This window comes from Homalodisca vitripennis, chromosome 5 (genome assembly GCF_021130785.1).
Source record: "Homalodisca vitripennis isolate AUS2020 chromosome 5, UT_GWSS_2.1, whole genome shotgun sequence".
NCBI classification, from domain to species: Eukaryota; Metazoa; Arthropoda; class Insecta; order Hemiptera; family Cicadellidae; genus Homalodisca; species Homalodisca vitripennis.
Genome location: NC_060211.1, coordinates 50223961 through 50243418, shown reverse-complemented (window position 1 = coordinate 50243418; position 19458 = coordinate 50223961). Strand labels below are relative to the sequence as shown.

Here is a 19458-nt window from a genome sequence, read left to right as displayed (position 1 = left end):
ATTAATCATTCTAGACTTTATGAAAGCCCTTCCATTGTTTGCCATTATGGTTTAATTCGGTGTTGCAGAAGCGCTAGTTCATTTCCAAAATTGTGTTCGATTTAATTCAAGAACAGTTCAACATATCGATGGTACATGAAACTTTTGTCTTTTGACATTGCTTTAACTGCATCATCTTGAGATCCAAATTGCACATTTGCTTCACCAGTCGGCTTTCCATTCACATTATATATAATGTGGATATTGGTTGGACTGACAGGACTGAAAAACTGAAAGCAGAAAAAAATTATCATAATTTACTCAACACTTCCCATCGTTACTCAAAGTCCCATCGGTATCTCTGGTAATAACCTAAAGTAAGTCTAATTGTCCCAGAGGCTTTAGCACAATAGTATTACTCACAGTGCTGAGTTGCACAGTTTATATATATATATATATATATATATATATATATATATATATACAGGGTGTATATTATGTCTGGAAAACACCCAAATATATCCTTTAATAATTTAAATATAAATTTGAAACCTCTTACAATCGTGATAGAGGATTGGGCATCTACTTTTTGGAACAATGTTTTGTTATGTCACACCAACGGGGGACGTCCCTGCCGAGGGTATCGTGAATATTCTTAATGGAAGCCTATACCTTGTGATACATAATTTTAAAGGTAATAGCTTACTGAATTGAATGCCACAAACCGCATCTCAAAGGGAATTATTCTATCAGAAAATAGAGCAATTTAGCATGATGAAAAATTTACTGATGTTCAGTAATTTTAACATGGTTTGCACAAAAAGGTGTTACAAGCCCTTTTCCCACAATTGTAATTTTAACATTGGTTCTTGCCACAAAATGTGTTACACTAATTTTTTTAGCATTTTTTTTAAATGTTCAAATTAAATAAAAACAAAAATTTCATTTTAAGGCTGGTTCTATTAGCACAAATTTTGCCAGTTTTTATTACAGTACAATATTATGGAAATACTTATGTTATTGATTTCTTATTACAAATAAAAAATAATGTATGCTGTTAGAAAAGTCTTACAACAAACGTTTTTACCTGCATTTGGTTGTCAAAGCAATTGTTCGAAACTGTGTTCCTTCTAACGGTTTTACAATGAGCCAATCTTGTGTAAAATGATTCGACAGAGTTGCCTAACATTTCTTCAGTTATCAAAGCAATCTCCTCTATAATCCTGTTTCTTAGGTCTTCCCAAATTATGAGGCTTTCTTCTATAAACATTGGATTTTAAATGACCCCATAGGAAATAATCGATTGGTGACAAATCCGGAGATCTTGGAGGCCATTCGATTTCTCCTCTTCGGCCAATCCATTTATGAGGAAACCTTAAATCCAAATACTCTCTTACCTGTCTCCCATAATGGGGTGGAGCACCATCCTGCTGAAATCCATAACATTATCAAAGTAATTCTCCTGATGCAATTTGAATAGCTGGGATTATTTCATTTTGGAGCATATTGTAGTAAAGTTCGGCATTTAAATTTCCATTGATGAAAAAGGTCCAACAATTTTGTTACCTAAAATTCCACACCATACGTTCAGTTTTTGTGGTTGCTGTGAATGGGACTCAGTAATCCAATGTGGATTTTCACTAGCCCAGTAACGGCAATTTGTGCCTGTTAACATTGCCATTTAGGAAAAAGTTGCCTCATCAGAAAATAGTATGTTGGTCAGAAAATCTCTATTGTCATCACATTTGCGCATCACAAGTTCACAAAACTCAACTCTTCTGTCGTAATCATCCTCACTTAACTGTTGGGAACTAAATGAACTTTAAATGGTTTGTATTTATTAATTTTCAAAATCTTACTCACCAGACAAAGGGTGCATATCATGTTGCTGTGCAGCTTTTCTGAGCGATGTATGTGGGTCTTCAATAAATACTTTGCAAAACATCTAGTGCATGTTCTTCATCTGTTGCAGATTGTTATCCTACCCGACTTTGGCCGATTACGTACACTCCCTGTCCATTTCAAAAACGCTCAATAGTTTTTGATATTGTTGAAACACTTATGGGATTCCTTTCTGGGAAAGTGTCATTAAACAAATTACAAACTTTCCCGATAAGATCTTTGACGATCGCCATATCCTCGCATCATCAACAGAGTAATTCGTTCTCTTTCAGACAATTCCATTAAAATGCCAAATAAAAACTGAACTACTGTAAATTAGATTAACTTGTTGACAGCAATGCTTCAGGAGACACTGATTAACTCGACAGGAATGATATGATCTTTGTCCATTTGTAATTCCCAAGCTTAGACCTGTCTAGTGAAAGCTCCATGCTCAACAAACTGAAACCTGTATAGAACCAGATGATTAATAACACAATAATGTTTCTCATAGGCTAGTGACCTTTGTCCTATTTAAACCTTCCTGCTGACTGGAAAACACCAAGTACAGATTCATAAGTAATCAGAGAAAGTGACTCATAAGTTTTTATTCATTGTAATAAAAACTGGTAAAATTGTACTAATGAAACCAGCTTAAAAATAAATTGTTTATTTTTATTTTAATTGAACATTTAAAAAAATGCTAAAAAATTAGTGTAACACATTTTGTGGCAAGAACCAGTGTTAAAATTACATTGTTGAACATCAGTAAATTTTCAATACTAAAAATGCTCTATTTTCTGATAGAATAATTCCTTTGAGATGCGTGTTTGTGGCATTCAATTCAGTAAGCTATTACCTTTAAAAATTATGTATCACAAGTATAGGCTTCCATTAAGAATATTCACGATACCCTCGGCAGGACGTCCCCCGTTGGTGTGTGACATAACAAAACATTGTTCCAAAAAGTAGATGCCCAATCTCTATCACGATTGTAAGAGGTTTCAAATTTATATTTAAATTATTAAAGGATATATTTGGGTGTTTCCAGACATAATATACACCCTGTATATATATATAATATATATATTATATATATATATATATATATATATATATATATACCTCTATGTTAGCGCTATTGATTTATGATTGGTGATTTATATTTTTAAGAAAAAATTAGCTACCATACCACTGGTGATAGCCCTGGGCATATGATAATAAAATTATCCTCCAAGGACCATTGGTATCACTGCTGATTTACTCGTAAACATAAAACCCAGTTGTTTTATGCCCTCCAGCTGTTACAAATGGGCAGGAAACAGCAGGTAAAGTGTGAGTCATAGCTTATCTCTTGCTTTTGGCTTACTCTAGTTTTTCTGTTGGTTTAAATGATCACAACCCATGAGAGTCACAGGTGGAGCCCACTTACAACATGAAAACATGCTGCCAGATCAAAAATTTTTATTTTAAACAAATTGTCAGTTTCAAATGGTTTTAAAGTTTTTTTTAGATTAATAAAGGATAACCATGGGCTGTGTCTGCAACGACTGCTTGGAATCACTGCTGATACCCACGGGTCTGAATGACAAACATGTATAATACACCCATGGGATTCCACATATTAATTTCTAAATCAGTTCTAACACATGTTTTACACCAGTTTTAACTCCAAAGTAGGATTTCTATTAACATTTCTAAAGATTTTTGAAGTCTCTTTTGCCAGTTTCCATTTTTATAGATGTATAAATTACTTACGTACAATTTTGAATATAGAACATGTCTTCCTGCTGTTTTGTTGTAACAAGTCAAACACAATGGTATCTTTATAACAGTAGCAATACTTGAGCCAGCATTCTAGAAATCGCTATCTCTAAATATTTTTTACTGAACCTCAGTTGTCCCTTTTTATATGTTTTATTTCATGGCTCATGAGTATAGTTTATGTCTATATTATTATCTATAAAGATTTAAATAATAATCATTCATCATTCTTAGTTACTTACGTTGAAAATGTCGCTTTTATTTGCTCTGAAAGGAAGACCTCGCATGTACACAGTGTACCGGTTTCTATTATTTATTCCTTGCCAGTTTTTTCATTTGATTGCTTCTTCCAGATTTAAACCTTGGTTTTCCAGCCCCAAAGTGTTTGTTCGAAGGGTTTCTAATTTGCCTCCCAAAATCATCATGACCTGCAAATTGTTTTTTTCATATGTAAACTTTGTTGTAACAATATTACACCACTGTTGTTGTAACAATGATGTTATTAGATTTAAAGTAATTAAATAATTGTTTTACTTGTACTTATCTTGTTATACTTTTAACACGTTGACTTAATGATCCATAAATAGTTGATATATGATAGTTATAATTAAATTATAATATATTACAATATATATGTGTAGTGATGGACTAAATTTCTAACATGCAGATGTTCTACTAGCTCACACAAAAACTTAAAACTCAGATGATGTACAGGAGTTACCATGTTGTTAACAGCTGATCTTGCAATATTCTCAGTTTACTAGCACCATCATCAAACAAAAAACAAACTATACTAAAAGTAATATTATGTCTTTGTTTAGTATTTATTTAAACTCAAATGCATAAATTTTATGACAAAGTTTAATTACTACTTGAATTAATGTATCTTGAATTAACGTATAAATAACAGGAGTAATAAGAATTTAAACCTGGAATGAAATCCAAGATGAAATAAACTAATATAACAGAGTATCAAGGACACAACAGAATGTTACTAAACAGTTATCACACAGAAGGATGGACAGCTTTGGAACTTTGACCCCAAAATCAACAGGGTTCTTCCTTAGACCAAGAGGAAAGAGAACCTATGTATCAAGTTTTAAGACTCTGAACCTCTATTTCAAGAGTTATTCCTCAGACTTTAGACAAACAACAAGGATTAACAGAAAGACCTGCCTTTAAAACTATACAGGGTTGGGCAAAAGTGTGGAAACGGCTGTATATCCCTGGAATGGCATTCTCTACAAATACCAAATTCAGCACACTATAACAACTAAAAATAAGTGTGGAGAGTCCGATTGTCAATAGTTTTTATTATGTTGGTACTCATAATCCTGAAGTATAATAAAAATTCCAGCTTTACTGTTTATGTTTTCAATGGCAGCTGCTAAGGTTAGATTTGTTTTATGGACTCAGCAGTTTTAGTTTGTTAAAAAAAATGAATCAAGGAATTTGTATCAAATTTTGGGTGAAAAATTAAATAAAGTGTAACAAAGTGTGGAAAGTGTAAACAAAAGTTCTGCTGTGAGTAAAACAAGGGTTTACAAGTGGTATAACTGTTTTAAAGATGGCTGTAAAAACATTGAAGATGACAAACGCTTTGGACGCCCCAGCACATGAACAACCGATAAAAACATGAAAAAAGTGGAAGAAATTGTTAAGAAATATCACCGTATTACAATCAGAGAAGTCGCTGATTATGTTAGCCCATGCCATGATATTTTTTCAAATGTTTCGGGTATGAAACATGTGGCAGCAAAATTTGTTCTAAAATGGTTTAATTTTTAACAAAAACAGATGAGAATAGAAGTTGGTCAGGTGTCACTAAATCAACAACAATACAGAATTACTGAAATGTGTTATAACAAGTGATGAAACATGGGTTTACAGATATAACTCGTAAAATAAGGTTCAATTATCCCAATGGAAGCATTCTGGATTACCAAGACTGAAAAAGGCTCGACAAGTGCCTTTGCTGAAGTGCATCATTGATACAGCTAAAGGCACCTTTTGTTAGCATAAGATCAAGTTTGAGAAGTGTTTCGAGTATTGGAAGAACCGCTGACACAAGTGCATAATATCTAATGGGGACTATTTTGAAGGTGGCAACATTAATGTAGACGTATATACAAATACTTAAAAAATGAAAATTCCCGTTACTTTTTGAAGATACCTCGTATGCCAATAATAATAGTTCCAACTAGTCAGAAGTGTTAATCTAGAGTGTATTTCCCACTAAGAACAAACTACTGTCAAAACTCCCCAATCACATTATTTCCTTCATTCTTTTCAAAATGCTCAATCAAAAAGTCCTTGGCTACAAACAAAATCTATGTATGGTTTATAGACTATACATTAGGATGGTTTAGTCGATTTTGGGTTTGGAACATATTTGTTATGTTTAATTCATAGATGTTTAAGATAACTTCCCTGAATACAGAAAAAGTAGATTGTGATTGACAGATTAGATGCTTTTATCTTTGGTTTTAAAATAAATGATTTCTTAGCCTACCTCTATAATGGTTGACCCTGTTGGAATAATCTTCATTATAATCAGCAAGTGCTGCCATTATTGACCGTTGATTCTTTTTTGCCAATCTTATTTCACCCAAGCTGCTTCTAAAAACTTCAATATACCTGTAAAAGAATGGGTTCAATGAAAGCCACATTTGCTTTATTTATTTATAAAGTCCATATCAAACACATTAAGACACTTGTGGGATATACAGTGCATTTGGTTTATTCATGGGATTTTAACAAAAGATTATCAAATTGTTTAAGCCTACTTAAACCTGTGGATTCATTTGTCTTTTTTATTGTGCTCTTTCGGATAATTAATAATTGAACAATGTACTGAACATTTTATGGCAATGCATTGCTTAAATGTGGAAAGATTTGCCAGACATTTGATAGGAACAATCAACTGAAAAAATGATAATGGTTTCTCTGAATTTTGGTAAACAATACTAAACCAATGATTAGTCATTCTTGCTCTCAAAATAACAATTATTTTGCCAATATAATCTATGGGACAAAATTTATAGATAAATACACACACACATATATATATATATATATATATATATATATATATATATATATTGAACTGTAAAGCCTACTATAGTTCAAAAGTGTCTACTTTGTAATATTCCACTTCAGATATAAGAGGTTGAGTGAAATATCTTAACTTCCTGTTATGCATTACTCTTCAATAGACCTACATTGTTGCTATATCTCTTGACTTTACATCAAACAGTTTTCGAAATAGTTTGTGGACAAACTTACGCAGGCATCCACACAACGAATAAACTGTCAAACTGTCCTGATCTACTAATAATACTTACGATATGCCTAATTTGTGGACCACTCGACTCACTGCTTTTGTCTGTACTCTTAGTATTAGTGTTTTGAAAGTATGAATATCTGTAGATCTGATATAGTGCAGTATATCAGTAACCTCGCTTTCCAATATCATTCTATTTCCTTGTTTCAGTTTAGGAATTATACAAATATGTATATAACTAATCAGTATCATATCCCTCATCAGTGACAAATGGACGCAGTCACCCCTCAACAATTTTCTATGATAAAAAACTGCATTTAGTGTCTGGTGTATTGCTTTGCAATTTCATTTGCTATGGACACAGGTTTACTGCACTTGTTTATTCTTTCAAATTATTGTCAAGTAGTGAATGGTTTGTGAAATCTTGTTGGCGCCCAGCCTCTCTATTTCTGCCATCCCACAATTTAAAATAAAACCAATTTATAGATTTACAATTTTTTTCATTAAATAAAAGTTCAGAATGATCCAGAATAAACTAATTGATTTGAACTCATCATTGGTGGCATCTAGTTTAAAAATTTGGTATTACTAGTCAATACTATTTACATCAAACAACAGCTGATATTAAGTCATTGAAATATAAAATAGTAGGACACACCATAGCAAATTGCGTTCTGTGACTTGATCAGCTGTCAAAATTATTGCCTTTCTTTACACTTAATACATTTTCTTTCATTTGTTTTTAAAAGCACTTGTGGGTGGTATTTCGGAATAAAATATGCCTATGTTTTTCTTATATTTAAGTAATATACATGCCAAGTTTTGTCCTAATATGTCCACTAGGTTTTGTGTGATTAAATATCAAACGTCAAAATATCTTCACAAACTTTTGGGTTTATAACATTTTTATAGGATTTACAAAATAGAAGTTTTATAGAAGTTTTGTTATAATGTACATACCTGTGAAATAGTTTCTTCTTGTCCTTTTTGAGAGCTTTATCCGCAAATTCTTTATTACTAAACTGTACAAAAGCATCTCCAGTGGGTCGCCCATTGCTGTCAGTCACAATTGTGATGCCATAAGGTACTATTTCGAAACCTATGGATGATTCTCAATCAGATGATCAAACATTTATGCTGATACTATATGGAACTACCTAAAACGAATATAACACTTTCAGTACAGAAACCAATAACAAGATGAGCTGCTATGAATTTCTTAGCAAATAAATATTTCATTGAGATAATACTTGAAATGTCAAGAATAAAACACTGTATATAAATCTTTTATACATACTGCATTTTTACATAATTAAAATTAGAGCTTACGCTTTAAAATATATTAAGAGATTAAATTTGTAAGTACCCCTAAAGAAATAGGCGATGTCTTCTTCTAAACATTTAAAGGGTAAACCCCGAAGGCGCACGCATCCATCATTTAATGTGTGTATGACACTGAAGTTGCTTCTTCTGATGGCCCTTTCCATTTCTCTTCTCTCGACGTGAAATACTGAAATTTAATTAATTAATGAAGTAAATCAATGTTTTTTACGCATCTGTATCATCTATTAATAAATTACAAAGAGTGGTCAAATTATTAGAGTACAAAAAGTTTTGAGAAAAATTCAAAACCTTATTCAAGCATTTTTATATAATATCAAATCTTATAACTAATTAAATCACTATCTAAATCAGCACTTGATTTAGTGATGAGTGTATAATTAGCCATTAGATCTTGTGTTGTTGCATTCTTTTCTTTTCAATGGCCCACAAATCTTTACTTGGATTCATATATTAGAACTGACCTAAGAAGTACACTGATCTCTGTTTCATGAAGAATACTTGTCACTGTCTATTATAGAGGGAACGTAATCAATTCATCAAAATATAAACCATATTTGGATACCATTGTTTTTGCTGCGAAATTAGCTTCCTTTCCAGCACTTTTAAATACTAGTTCTAGCCTCATGGTGTTTTCAACTAATAGATTTCCTGACTCATGCACATAAATTATAATATGAACCATGCTAGCCAGATGCATTACAATCACAGGACTATTTATTAGGTTAGGCAAATATAGTAATATTAAACACTATTTTTGTAATTTACTTTTTACCAATCATCTATTGTTTAGTGGTTTAGTGCAGCCCATTCAGTATTTCTGTGCAGTGGCAGAAGTAATTTTTGTTTTTCCAAGCCCTGCAAGTCTTTAAAGAGCTGACTTCAATGGAATGACCTTAAGTTTATCTCCATAAAAACAACATGAAGCTTCAAAGACTTTTAGACTCTTATTTTTGGTCTTGGATTAAGGGAGATGTCTCATTTTAACCCTTTTCTTCGCAGTAGACACACTAACAAGAGTAGACACTCAGGATGATTATCCAACTGAATACATACTATGTAAAGGATTAAAGGTATGATCAATTTACATCCATACGATCGATTAGGACCAATCTGACTTTCAATAATATAGAAAAGAGGCACCATACTGTTGTATATTGTCTAAATATGCAGTTTTCATTTTTTTTTTTTTTTTTTTTTTTTTTTTAAATGCAGTAAGGATTGTAACACATTATATTTAACACTTTCAAACATGTAACTTATAACAAATAACAAGCAATTTAATCATATTCAATTTCTTAATTCTCCTCAGCACAGTATTTAAGTTCTAAAGATGGTCAGGACAAACAGATGTTATAAGCAGAGCGTGTTTCAGAGACATGTTTTTCTACTGAATCTATAGAGCAAAAAGTGGACACATACATATTACCTGCTTGGGACTATATTTTTTTACATACAAAATAACTTATTTTTTACTTAATGTTTAACTGTTTAGTTTTTCTATTAATACAATTTACCTTCAACAAATCTGTTCCCCATATACTCTTGGTCTTTTTTACAAGCCAGTTCCATGTCCTGTTCTGATGTCATTTCAACGTAAGCTACTCCACTGGGTCTTCCATCTCTTGTCATGATTAAGTGAATGCCGGAGGTCTCATTGTTGATGTTACACTCACCTATTGAATGAACAATCTAACATTGTTTACTATCAACGTAATCATCTAACAGTAGTTTTCTTTTCCAAATTTATTTTAAAATGATTTGTTTATTGAATCTTAAACCCTAGCTGAGTCTTTTTAGATCTAAACTGACTATGATTGATTCCACAAGATCATGTTTCCATAATTGGATGAGGAATTGTAAACATTATATATTAACTGTGACATAATAGTTTCTTAACTTGTTAATACTTGTGTAATTATTTCTCTTTTAAGTGTAACTTTTCACATAAAACACATTGGTATTGATTATTTATTTAAAGTTTGTTTTTGGTGTGTAATGTTTGATTAATCAGTTAACTTACTCATAAACAACACAGTTACTAAATCAGTTTACTTATCAGTTGTTACTTTGAGAATGTGATGGGCTGATGCCTATGTTGTGTATTTCAAAAACACGTTGAACGTTGTTTGAATAAATAACTATGTGACCGACCAATCTAGGAAAAATATTAGTAAAACTAAAATATAATTTTAAAATGCAGCCTTAATAAATATGCCTTAATTTTTAACTTGACAAAATGAAATATGCAAATATGCAGTTTAATTCTCCCTGTTAATTTACAATCAATATGTAACAAAATCAAATTTTAGAGAGCTGGCCTGCAGTGAAATAACCTTAAGTTGTAATCCCATAACAGCAATGTTCAACTTTAGACACTTTAGCAGCCTTATTTTTAGTTATAGAATTATGGGTCATATCTCATTATAAAGATAAAATTAATATGTATTCAAACACTTTATGGTTTTCAGGTAAAGTGTATACTTTTGAATGATTAAACGATGAAGTACAAAAAAGATTTATATTTTTTTCTGAATAACTAATAACAATGTTTTTTTTACAAAAAGCATTTGTATGCATATTAATTTCAACTTTCAAATGTGGTATCTTCCATCTACAATTTAAAATAAGTCCTTAAAGTGTTAAGAGATTTAAAATAATTGTTCTTATAGGGCTATATCAAGATGGCTAACAGTACAGCTAGTTTTTAGGGAAGCAAATGAAATTAATCCACCTAAAACATAAAACGATTCACCAAGATCATCTTTTAAAAATATTAAAACTCCCAGATCAAAATGCACCCATTAAGCATGTACTGGTTCAAACGTAAGGAAGGCTAATAGCACATGTTTTTCAGTGTTGCTACCACTTAGGACTTAAAATTCAAATTTAATTTTGGAAACTAATTGCTTTGAAATACTGTCCATAACTTACTAAAAAATGCTGTGATGTCTTTACTTGTTGTTGACCAAGGAAGACCCTGCACTTTGATTATGAATTCATTTTTATCATTTGTACTGCAACAAGAGGAACAACTCTTAGTTACATGCTAGCTTAGTAATTAGGAATCAATTTATGTTTGATCACCTTGAACATTTTCAACAGAATTAAAACAGGATTTATGTTTGTTGTTGAAGTTTATAACTGATGATTAATTATATAAAAGTATAGCAGGATTTTGGGCATTTACCTTTGTGTCAAAAAATAGAACACTACATTTTGAGGATTGAAATCTATAGGTCTTCAGTGTGTAAACATCCTTTTACCTTAAGAATAAGCAAGCACAAAAAAATATTTTAAACTAATCAAAGTATTGTGACAATGTCAAATTGACAAAAAAGCAAGTTCTCATAAAGAATCAATCATATACATGAAAATTCAGAAAGATTAACATGTCACTGCACAAAACAGGCAGACTATATACACACCAGAGCAGATGAGACACTAGGACAAAATCAATATCAAACCTTCCTATGACACCATGCTCATTACCTGAAATAAAGGAACAGAATGTGCAACACTTGGCAGGGGATAAATTAATAATGTATAAACGAGTTTTACAGTTTGGAGAATTTGAACTCACTACATCTTTGAGATAAAAAAAAGACCAAATGTAACTGCCTACAACACAACAACAACCTTCACGAGAATACTTGGTTTCTTGTAAATGAGTAATTTAGCATATACTCGTACATTAACCTAAACACACTTCTTTATATTCATTTTCATTATTGTTACTTATAGATTTGTTATTTATATTAGTATTATTAAATACTTATAAATTAGAATTTACATTTTAGTTATTAGTAATAAATATATTGTAATTTTTCTGTGAAATTTCTGAATTTGTTCTTAATAACCAGTTAAACTTTAAATTATGTGTAACATGGAAGAAAAAACGTATAAAATATGGGAACAAATTTAAAACTATACAAAACAATAAATTGACATACTTACCTGTTTTGATTTCCATGACATTCGTAGAAACAAAACTGAATAAAATATAATACATTAAGTATAAGGTATGCAGATGTATAAAATGTTTTATTTGACATCATAAAGTGTAGATTGAATACAACTAAAAGAAAGTGTGAGGTCTGTTATCACTAATAAGATCTAGAGGTGATTGTAATCACATTCAATTTAAAATATCAATATTACATTGTCATATTCATTGTTATAGAACAAATGTTACTTTTAGTTCACGCTTAGCACCATCGTTCCAAAACTCTCTGCATTTACATTCCCTCCATTGTCCTAATTCTCCAATAATTTGATCATAATGGGTGAGGAAATTATTTTTTTCAGTGTAGATTCAGTAAAAAAATGTGGTATAGTTGTATATTGCACTGCATTTTTGTAGTTAAATTACAACTGTAGAAAGGAAGTAAACAAAACTAGGAACGTAACTGACCTCCAAAAAAATTAAAAATGTTATCTTGATCCTCTATTCAATCTATACAACACAGACTGGGTGATTTGACATGTTACCACACAGATGGTAATTTGAGAATCATACAACACACATCTGCTTGAGTATTGATGTTAACCCTTACACTCTCACTGTCCAAGCTTCGTGTTTCTATCACTGGATGTGGAAATGTAATGGTCATTATCACATTTTGAAATATTTGAATTTAAATACATAGTTAAAATGTTTATTGACATTAAAGTGGAACATTAACCAAACGTAAAATGTATGGGGGTCAGTAAATTTAATTTACATAAAATTCCAGTTCCTGTTCTTAATAATAATTCCAAGCTACATTTACTTGCTTTAGTGCATGCATTGTGTTCGATATTTTTGTATGCTCTTCTGTTCATAATGTTAGATCTTACAATATTTTTTTTTGCTGAATAGCATCAATTTATTAATTTTCACTTTGGAGTGTTTTTCACCATTACACTTAAACATTAGTGTAAAAAAATCATGATGATCTAATTAGATGTGTTAACTTTAAAGGATGCATGGTATTAAATTTATTTTCATCCAGGTTTCAACAACCTCAAGGGTTTTAACCCTAGACCTTGTACCGTTATTTAGTTGTATTTTATATAATACATATTTTCGCAACCCTGTTACTCGTTATTGGTTAATATAAGTTACATCCGATGTTCTTGGAACTGAATTCTTGGCAGATTAATAACCTAATTGGCAGATGTATTAATTTTTTTCTCCAGTGAACTTTGTAGCTGCCAAGAAACACATCACATGCCTTGTCAGGAAGTAAAATTTATACTTTCATATTATAAATTAGCCCTTTCATGCGAGACATCTAATTTTGAATGTAATATAAAGTAAAGTTGTAAATAGTAAAGTGACTTACCTTGGTTGATATTTTATTTGGCACATTAATATTGATCTCCAAATATCAATATTAAAATATATATTGGTGATGATATTGTGTGGTGATGTCCTTCTGACGAGACCACGTTGTTGTGAATGGTTGTCTTGATAAATGGCTAATTACCGTCGTGATTTTGTTTTAGGTGAGTTCAACCGAGTCTCTTATTTCAACTTCAAGTGCTTCCAGCATTCATGTTTTAGACTTCTATTTTACTAATCTTCACTTTTTCCAACTACAGCTGCAATGTCGAGCCAATGCTGACATCCGCGCTTGTGACTCGACATTAAACGTAAAGGGAAGTCAATTTTAAAGTTTTGAATAATATTTAAGTTCATATGCAAAAATCCCATAGAACACTGGAACTGTTAGGCCTACTGCTACGATATCATTTAGTTCATTATCACTCTATTTGGCAGCAACGTGGCAATACATTATTTATTTTTAACATCTAGAAGTGGTGCTTTTGTTTATTTGCCAAAATTAAACTTTGCAAATCGAGTATTCATTACTACGACCTCAGCGATATCCAACCCCACATGTTTCTATGACGGTGCATTCCATTTCATGAGATCTGGTTGAGCATTAATGAATATTAAGAATTGGTCTTATTAGTAACCATGATGCCAACAAAAAATAGCAGAATTAATAAATCTGTAAATAAACTGAGTGCAATCATGAGATTTTAACATGTGATATAAAAATACATGGAGCCTAACTATTCCACAACATACAATAATCTTTTGGTGACTTGATGTGTAGACTTTTATTATCTAAACACTGATGAAACCCAACTATTAAGTTGGGTTTCATCTTATTGGTTTAATCTTGTGATAAGATACATTCACATTTTTGTTTATTAAAACAAAAATGTGAATGTATCTTATCACAAGATATCTTGAGAAACATTTCATTGACATATAAAAGAATGAGTCAATGATGGTGCATGTCTAACCATGGAATTTGGCTGAGCATTATTAAAGCCTATCACTCAGTAGGCTGCCGATAGAAAAACCACTCACAAAGAAATCTGCGCAGAAGCAAATATTTGAGCAGCGGGACGAAGGAGTGGGGGAAAAGCATCTCCTTGTCTGTTTTATCAGCTGTGTGGATTTTGTTTACACTGCAACTACTTACCTATTCTATAACTATATTTAAAATTTTCTGTGTAGACCTATAAAAGTGTGCAGTCCAAGCACAAAATATTAATTGAACAAACTAATGTATCCATAGACCTATCCAGGGAGCTTGTGTTTTGGAGGTTAGCCACACAGTGGCAATGGCCAGGTCAGGGGATAGAGTGAGTGCCAAGCAGTGGGGGGAATACTGAGAGAGGGTGGCATCACAGTAGCGGAGGGGTATTTACCCCACCCTGCGTGAACTAAAATTGCTGTGTCCTTTGGTAAGCGGTTTATATAACACCCTCTTTTGTCTGCCAGGGAGATGTAAAAATGTCTTTTCTGTATGATTGTCTTTCTATCTTTCAACAGGACATCTCAAGAATTAAATTAACTTTCAGACTTGAAATTTTGCAGGCAACTTCAACGAAGCCTGAAAATTGTACTATGATATTTCCTCGTTTACTCGAATCACGCCTACTTCGTGTGTTGTGTAATAGAACGAATTAACTACCATGGATTATTTAACTTACTATACTTAATACATACTTGACATGTTATGTGGCATACTCCTACTCTTTTCTAATTAACTTGTATAATCTTTTTTCATCACAATTATTTTTTTTACTACAAACATTTCTTTGTAGGACTTTAAATTTTATTTTCTTTGCTCAATTATTATCTTACAATTAAATAAATTGCATATGTAGTTTTTCCTAATAAACTTTACTAGTCTCAGAAAAAAACAAAACAATTATATATAATTTACTTTTGTTAGAAAATTATAGTTTAAAATGGTAAGAATAGAAATGTTTTAGCTATTTACACTTATTTTTATGATACTTTTTTCTATATTATTAATACATAAATTGTAGATGGTCTTGTCTTATTAGGATATACTTTTTTCATTGATGTATAAATGTGTGAATTTAAAATCAACAATCCACTACATTTATGTTCCTAGAGTTTTTGTATAAAATATCTTCAGACCCACGTAACTAAACAAAATTTTTTTATTATAAACCCCATCACTTATAATAACCATTCAGTTATGTAGGTCTGAAGATGTTTTCTTCAAAGACAAAACGCCCAAAGAATTCAGATTTACTGGAGTTTTTTTATTTTAAATTCACATTCATCTATATTTTATATATTCTGATATTTTACATACGAGATATTACTCCAAAACCTAAATGTTACTACAGTATAACTGCTTGTTTTAAAAAGGTTTTCAAATATTTTAATAACAAATTATTTGGACATTCATTCTTTTTTTTTTTAACTTAATGAAAAATAAAATGATAAATTCTCAATCTAAAGAGGATAACAATGCTTAAATTCTAGTTTTTGAAGCACCAAAGTCAATTTACAGGAGTCTGCTCTAAATGGCATTATTGATCGATTCATTGGGTTTGATGGGTTGCAATGATACATTTACTAAAAAAATACTTAGCACTATCATGACTTCTACAGTGAAGTAAGGCATTTTTATAGCTTTCACCCTTTGGTACTTGCACCATAAATCTTGGAAGAAGTAGGAAATAAAAATAATCACAAACACAACCTTATGCACCAATGCATTTCTCACGCATACATCACGTGCAGTCTATGTGCTTACTCCACAGACCAATGCTGATTGATCACACTCTGTCCTGTACTAAAAATTGTACTATTATATTTCCTCATTTTAATCGAATCACGCCTACTTTGTGTGTTGTGTAATAGAACGAATTAACTACCATGGATTATTTAACTATACTTAATACATACATGTCATTCTTGATCAAAGCAATCTACATAGTTAAATTATCACAAAGTTAAATTATGAATAGATTAGTTTAAGACTATATTTTAATTACATACAGGCCAAATATATTACTACGTTAGCCATATTACCTACATGTAATATCCAAGAGAAAGAAATAAACTTGTTCAATGAATCTTTACAAAGAAGAAAACAAACTAGGTCACTTGATTAACCCTTTGAGTGCCACAGCTCTAAAAATTTTTCACATTGTAAGAGTGCCAGGTGAAAATTATGGGGTATATGCAAGAAGTGCCAGGAATTTTTCAGCAAAAACGTGAGACTTTGGTTTTAAAACACTGTAAAAAATTGGTTTATCAACATATTTTCATGATTTTTTATTTAATTTGTTGGTAAACGACTGTTCTAATTTACCTATCATAAAAACAGTACACAAAGAACTGTACAAATTTTAAATTTTATAAAAATCGATAGGCTTTAAAAAATGTTTCAAACACTTTTTTAAGTTTGAGATAAAAAAAACAAACTAATTTTTGTTTTATCTAGTTAGAAATATTTTTATGTTATACAGCATTAAAAAACAATCAAAATTCATATGTAATAACATAATTCTGAATTAAAACCTTCTTGAAAAAAATACAATGATAAATTGTTGGTTATGCCATATTTGGTTACAATGCTGTGTAAAAAATTGGTTTACCAACATATTTTGATGATTTTTTTTGTGAAAGAACAAACAGAACTTATATAATATATAACATTATATTTGAAATAAAAACTACCTGAAAATAATATCTAACAATTACAAATCGTTTGTAAGAAATAATTAGATTTTTCTTCTCTAAGCAACAATGTTTCTAACAATAATATTACATTTTTTTACTTCAATTCCTAATATATCGTGTAAGAAGTGTAAAACAAGTAGCTTCCAAAAATGTTCTAATATCACTATCTTCCATTTTTCGGGTTGAAAATACAAAATGCAGCACTAAAAACTTGAAAACTCTCAAGCAAGATAAACAACAACGACACACAACACACACACGGCCACTGCGATCGTCGTTTCATCAAAACAGCTGAACATAAAACAAAAACGGTACTTTGGGATTATACCGACCACACCAGTACGAAGAAACACAAAAATATAAATTTATAGAAACAAACATGATAAAACGAAAAAAAACAACTCTTTAATTACAAAATTACAAGCATTTCCAGGTATTGTGATCGGTATTGTTGTCGCTGTTATCTTATCTTTCTCGAGAATCCCGATTACGGCAGGCCGCTCGGCATCACATGATTATATAAGTTTTTTGCACGGTACATAATTGCCTTTCAATTACAATTCAATTTATATTTCTGATCAGCCCCTCTAGAATTTGATATTTTACTGATAGGTACTATCTCGAGGGATGTTTTTCTTTCGTTGACATCAGCGCGGGCTTCGGCAGCACCTTCGGAGACACTCGCATTTTGAATGGCGGAGTGTGATCAAGAATAAAAACGAGTTTTGAGTGTTTTTTTCAATAAAGAGTTTAGTTTTTGTTTGGTAATGTTTGTTTTTTATTGAATTTTTGTTTGGAGAAATGTAGGGGGTAAAACAAGGAAGTACAAACAAAGCGACGCACCAGCTGATACGGGCGGTGAGACTCTGCAATCACATTATCTACTAGACCGCTCGACTTTGACCTCTGTCTGAGGATGGGGAGGGGTTTGCGATATGACAATTCCTGTTTTATATTGACGAAAATATTGTTCTAGCTAATCTAGTAATCAGTAGAAGCAAAATGTCAAATAACGATTCATGTCTGGGTGTGGTCGATATAACCCCAAAGTACCACAAAAACAAGCACGTCATCTGCCCGCAGTACAAAGGAAAATTTTTTTTGTACGCTTTGGATATCCATGAAGCTTTTGGATGTAGTGTAGTAAATAAACCAGTAAATATAAATACGAAGTCTCCCGTTACTATTGTATAATAAATTAAATATACAGAAGTCTCCCGTTATGGGAGACCCTGGCACTATAAGGGTTAAGTATAGCCTACAGGGTGTCCTTACACCACCTGTAGAGTATATGCATGGAAACAAACAAATTGAGATTAATTATTATTTGAACTGAAATCATATATTTTGGCCCATACAAAATTTAGATGAATTATTACCAATTCCCAAACATGCATCTAATTAGAATATCTTAAGACGAATTTTGAAACATTTTTGTTCGACAGCCCTTATTTTAGGCTTAAATATTTAATTTAAATACACTGAAGAAATAATACTTAAAAATATTTAACCAGATTATTCAGAAATAGTTGAATTTCTTCGAACATTTGCCACATTATTTGACATTTTGAATTCCCAGAGCTTTAGATCTAAGTACAGCAAACAGATTTTGTACCCAGTTAATTATGAAAAAATTTTGATTTTCTCCTGAAGACACAATAAATAATTCAAATCTAAAAGAAAAATGGTCAATCAATACTTTCTTCGGAAAGAAAAACTGTATTCCTTGCCCTTATCATATGCATTCAAAGTACATTGGAAGTATGTTGTGAATATGCCAAGTAGATAGTGACCTTTCTTAAAGTACTCGTTTACAAATGTTTAATAAACACAACAATTACATTTCATACAAAAAGGCTTTTGAAATTGAAATTAAATGAGTTTTTATAGTAGAAAGATTCCTGTTTAGATAGCTTAGTTGATTGTTCATTAACTAGAAACTGTTTATTCTTACACCATTTACCTTATTACAGCATAAATATGAACTAATGTGTTACTTTGATTGGAAGTAACTATATCTTTAAAGCCCACATGTGAGGCTCTCATGATAACTGTAGTTACCAGTAAATCAAGAAGCGCCCGACTCATGAGTGAAAACTCTCTCATACAATCTAAAACTTTGACCGAACTATACCAGCTAATTAAAAAAAATGTAATTCAGACAATTAAACAATTTGAATACAAATTCCACTGTTTA

General features: G+C 31.2%; 1 protein-coding gene across 1 annotated transcript; it reads right to left on the bottom strand.

The window, feature by feature from the left end:
• Nucleotides 1–81: 81 nt before the first annotated feature.
• On the bottom strand, nt 82–12375 carry LOC124363463 (heterogeneous nuclear ribonucleoprotein H2-like). Its single transcript, XM_046818712.1, has 9 exons — nt 12206–12375; nt 11183–11265; nt 9766–9924; nt 8274–8417; nt 7868–8006; nt 6137–6261; nt 3949–4052; nt 3867–3917; nt 82–269 (listed from the first exon to the last, which is right to left on the bottom strand). Exons 1-9 carry the CDS (start codon nt 12304–12306, stop codon nt 102–104), a joined length of 1074 nt encoding a protein of 357 aa, XP_046674668.1. The 5' UTR covers nt 12307–12375; the 3' UTR covers nt 82–101.
• Between the last annotated feature and the right edge of the window lie 7083 nt (nt 12376–19458).

Excerpts from the sequence above, each read along its gene's own strand:
- LOC124363463 (XM_046818712.1), bottom strand. The coding sequence starts at position 12,306 with ATGATGTCAAATAAAACATTTTATACATCTGCATACCTTATACTTAAT. Across the intron at positions 9,925-11,182 it reads AGACATCACAGCATTTTTTA|GTGAGTGTAACATCAACAAT; the intron begins GTAAGTTATGGA and ends TTCATTCAATAG. Across the intron at positions 8,007-8,273 it reads CATCGCCTATTTCTTTAGGG|GTTTCGAAATAGTACCTTAT; the intron begins GTACTTACAAAT and ends AATCATCCATAG.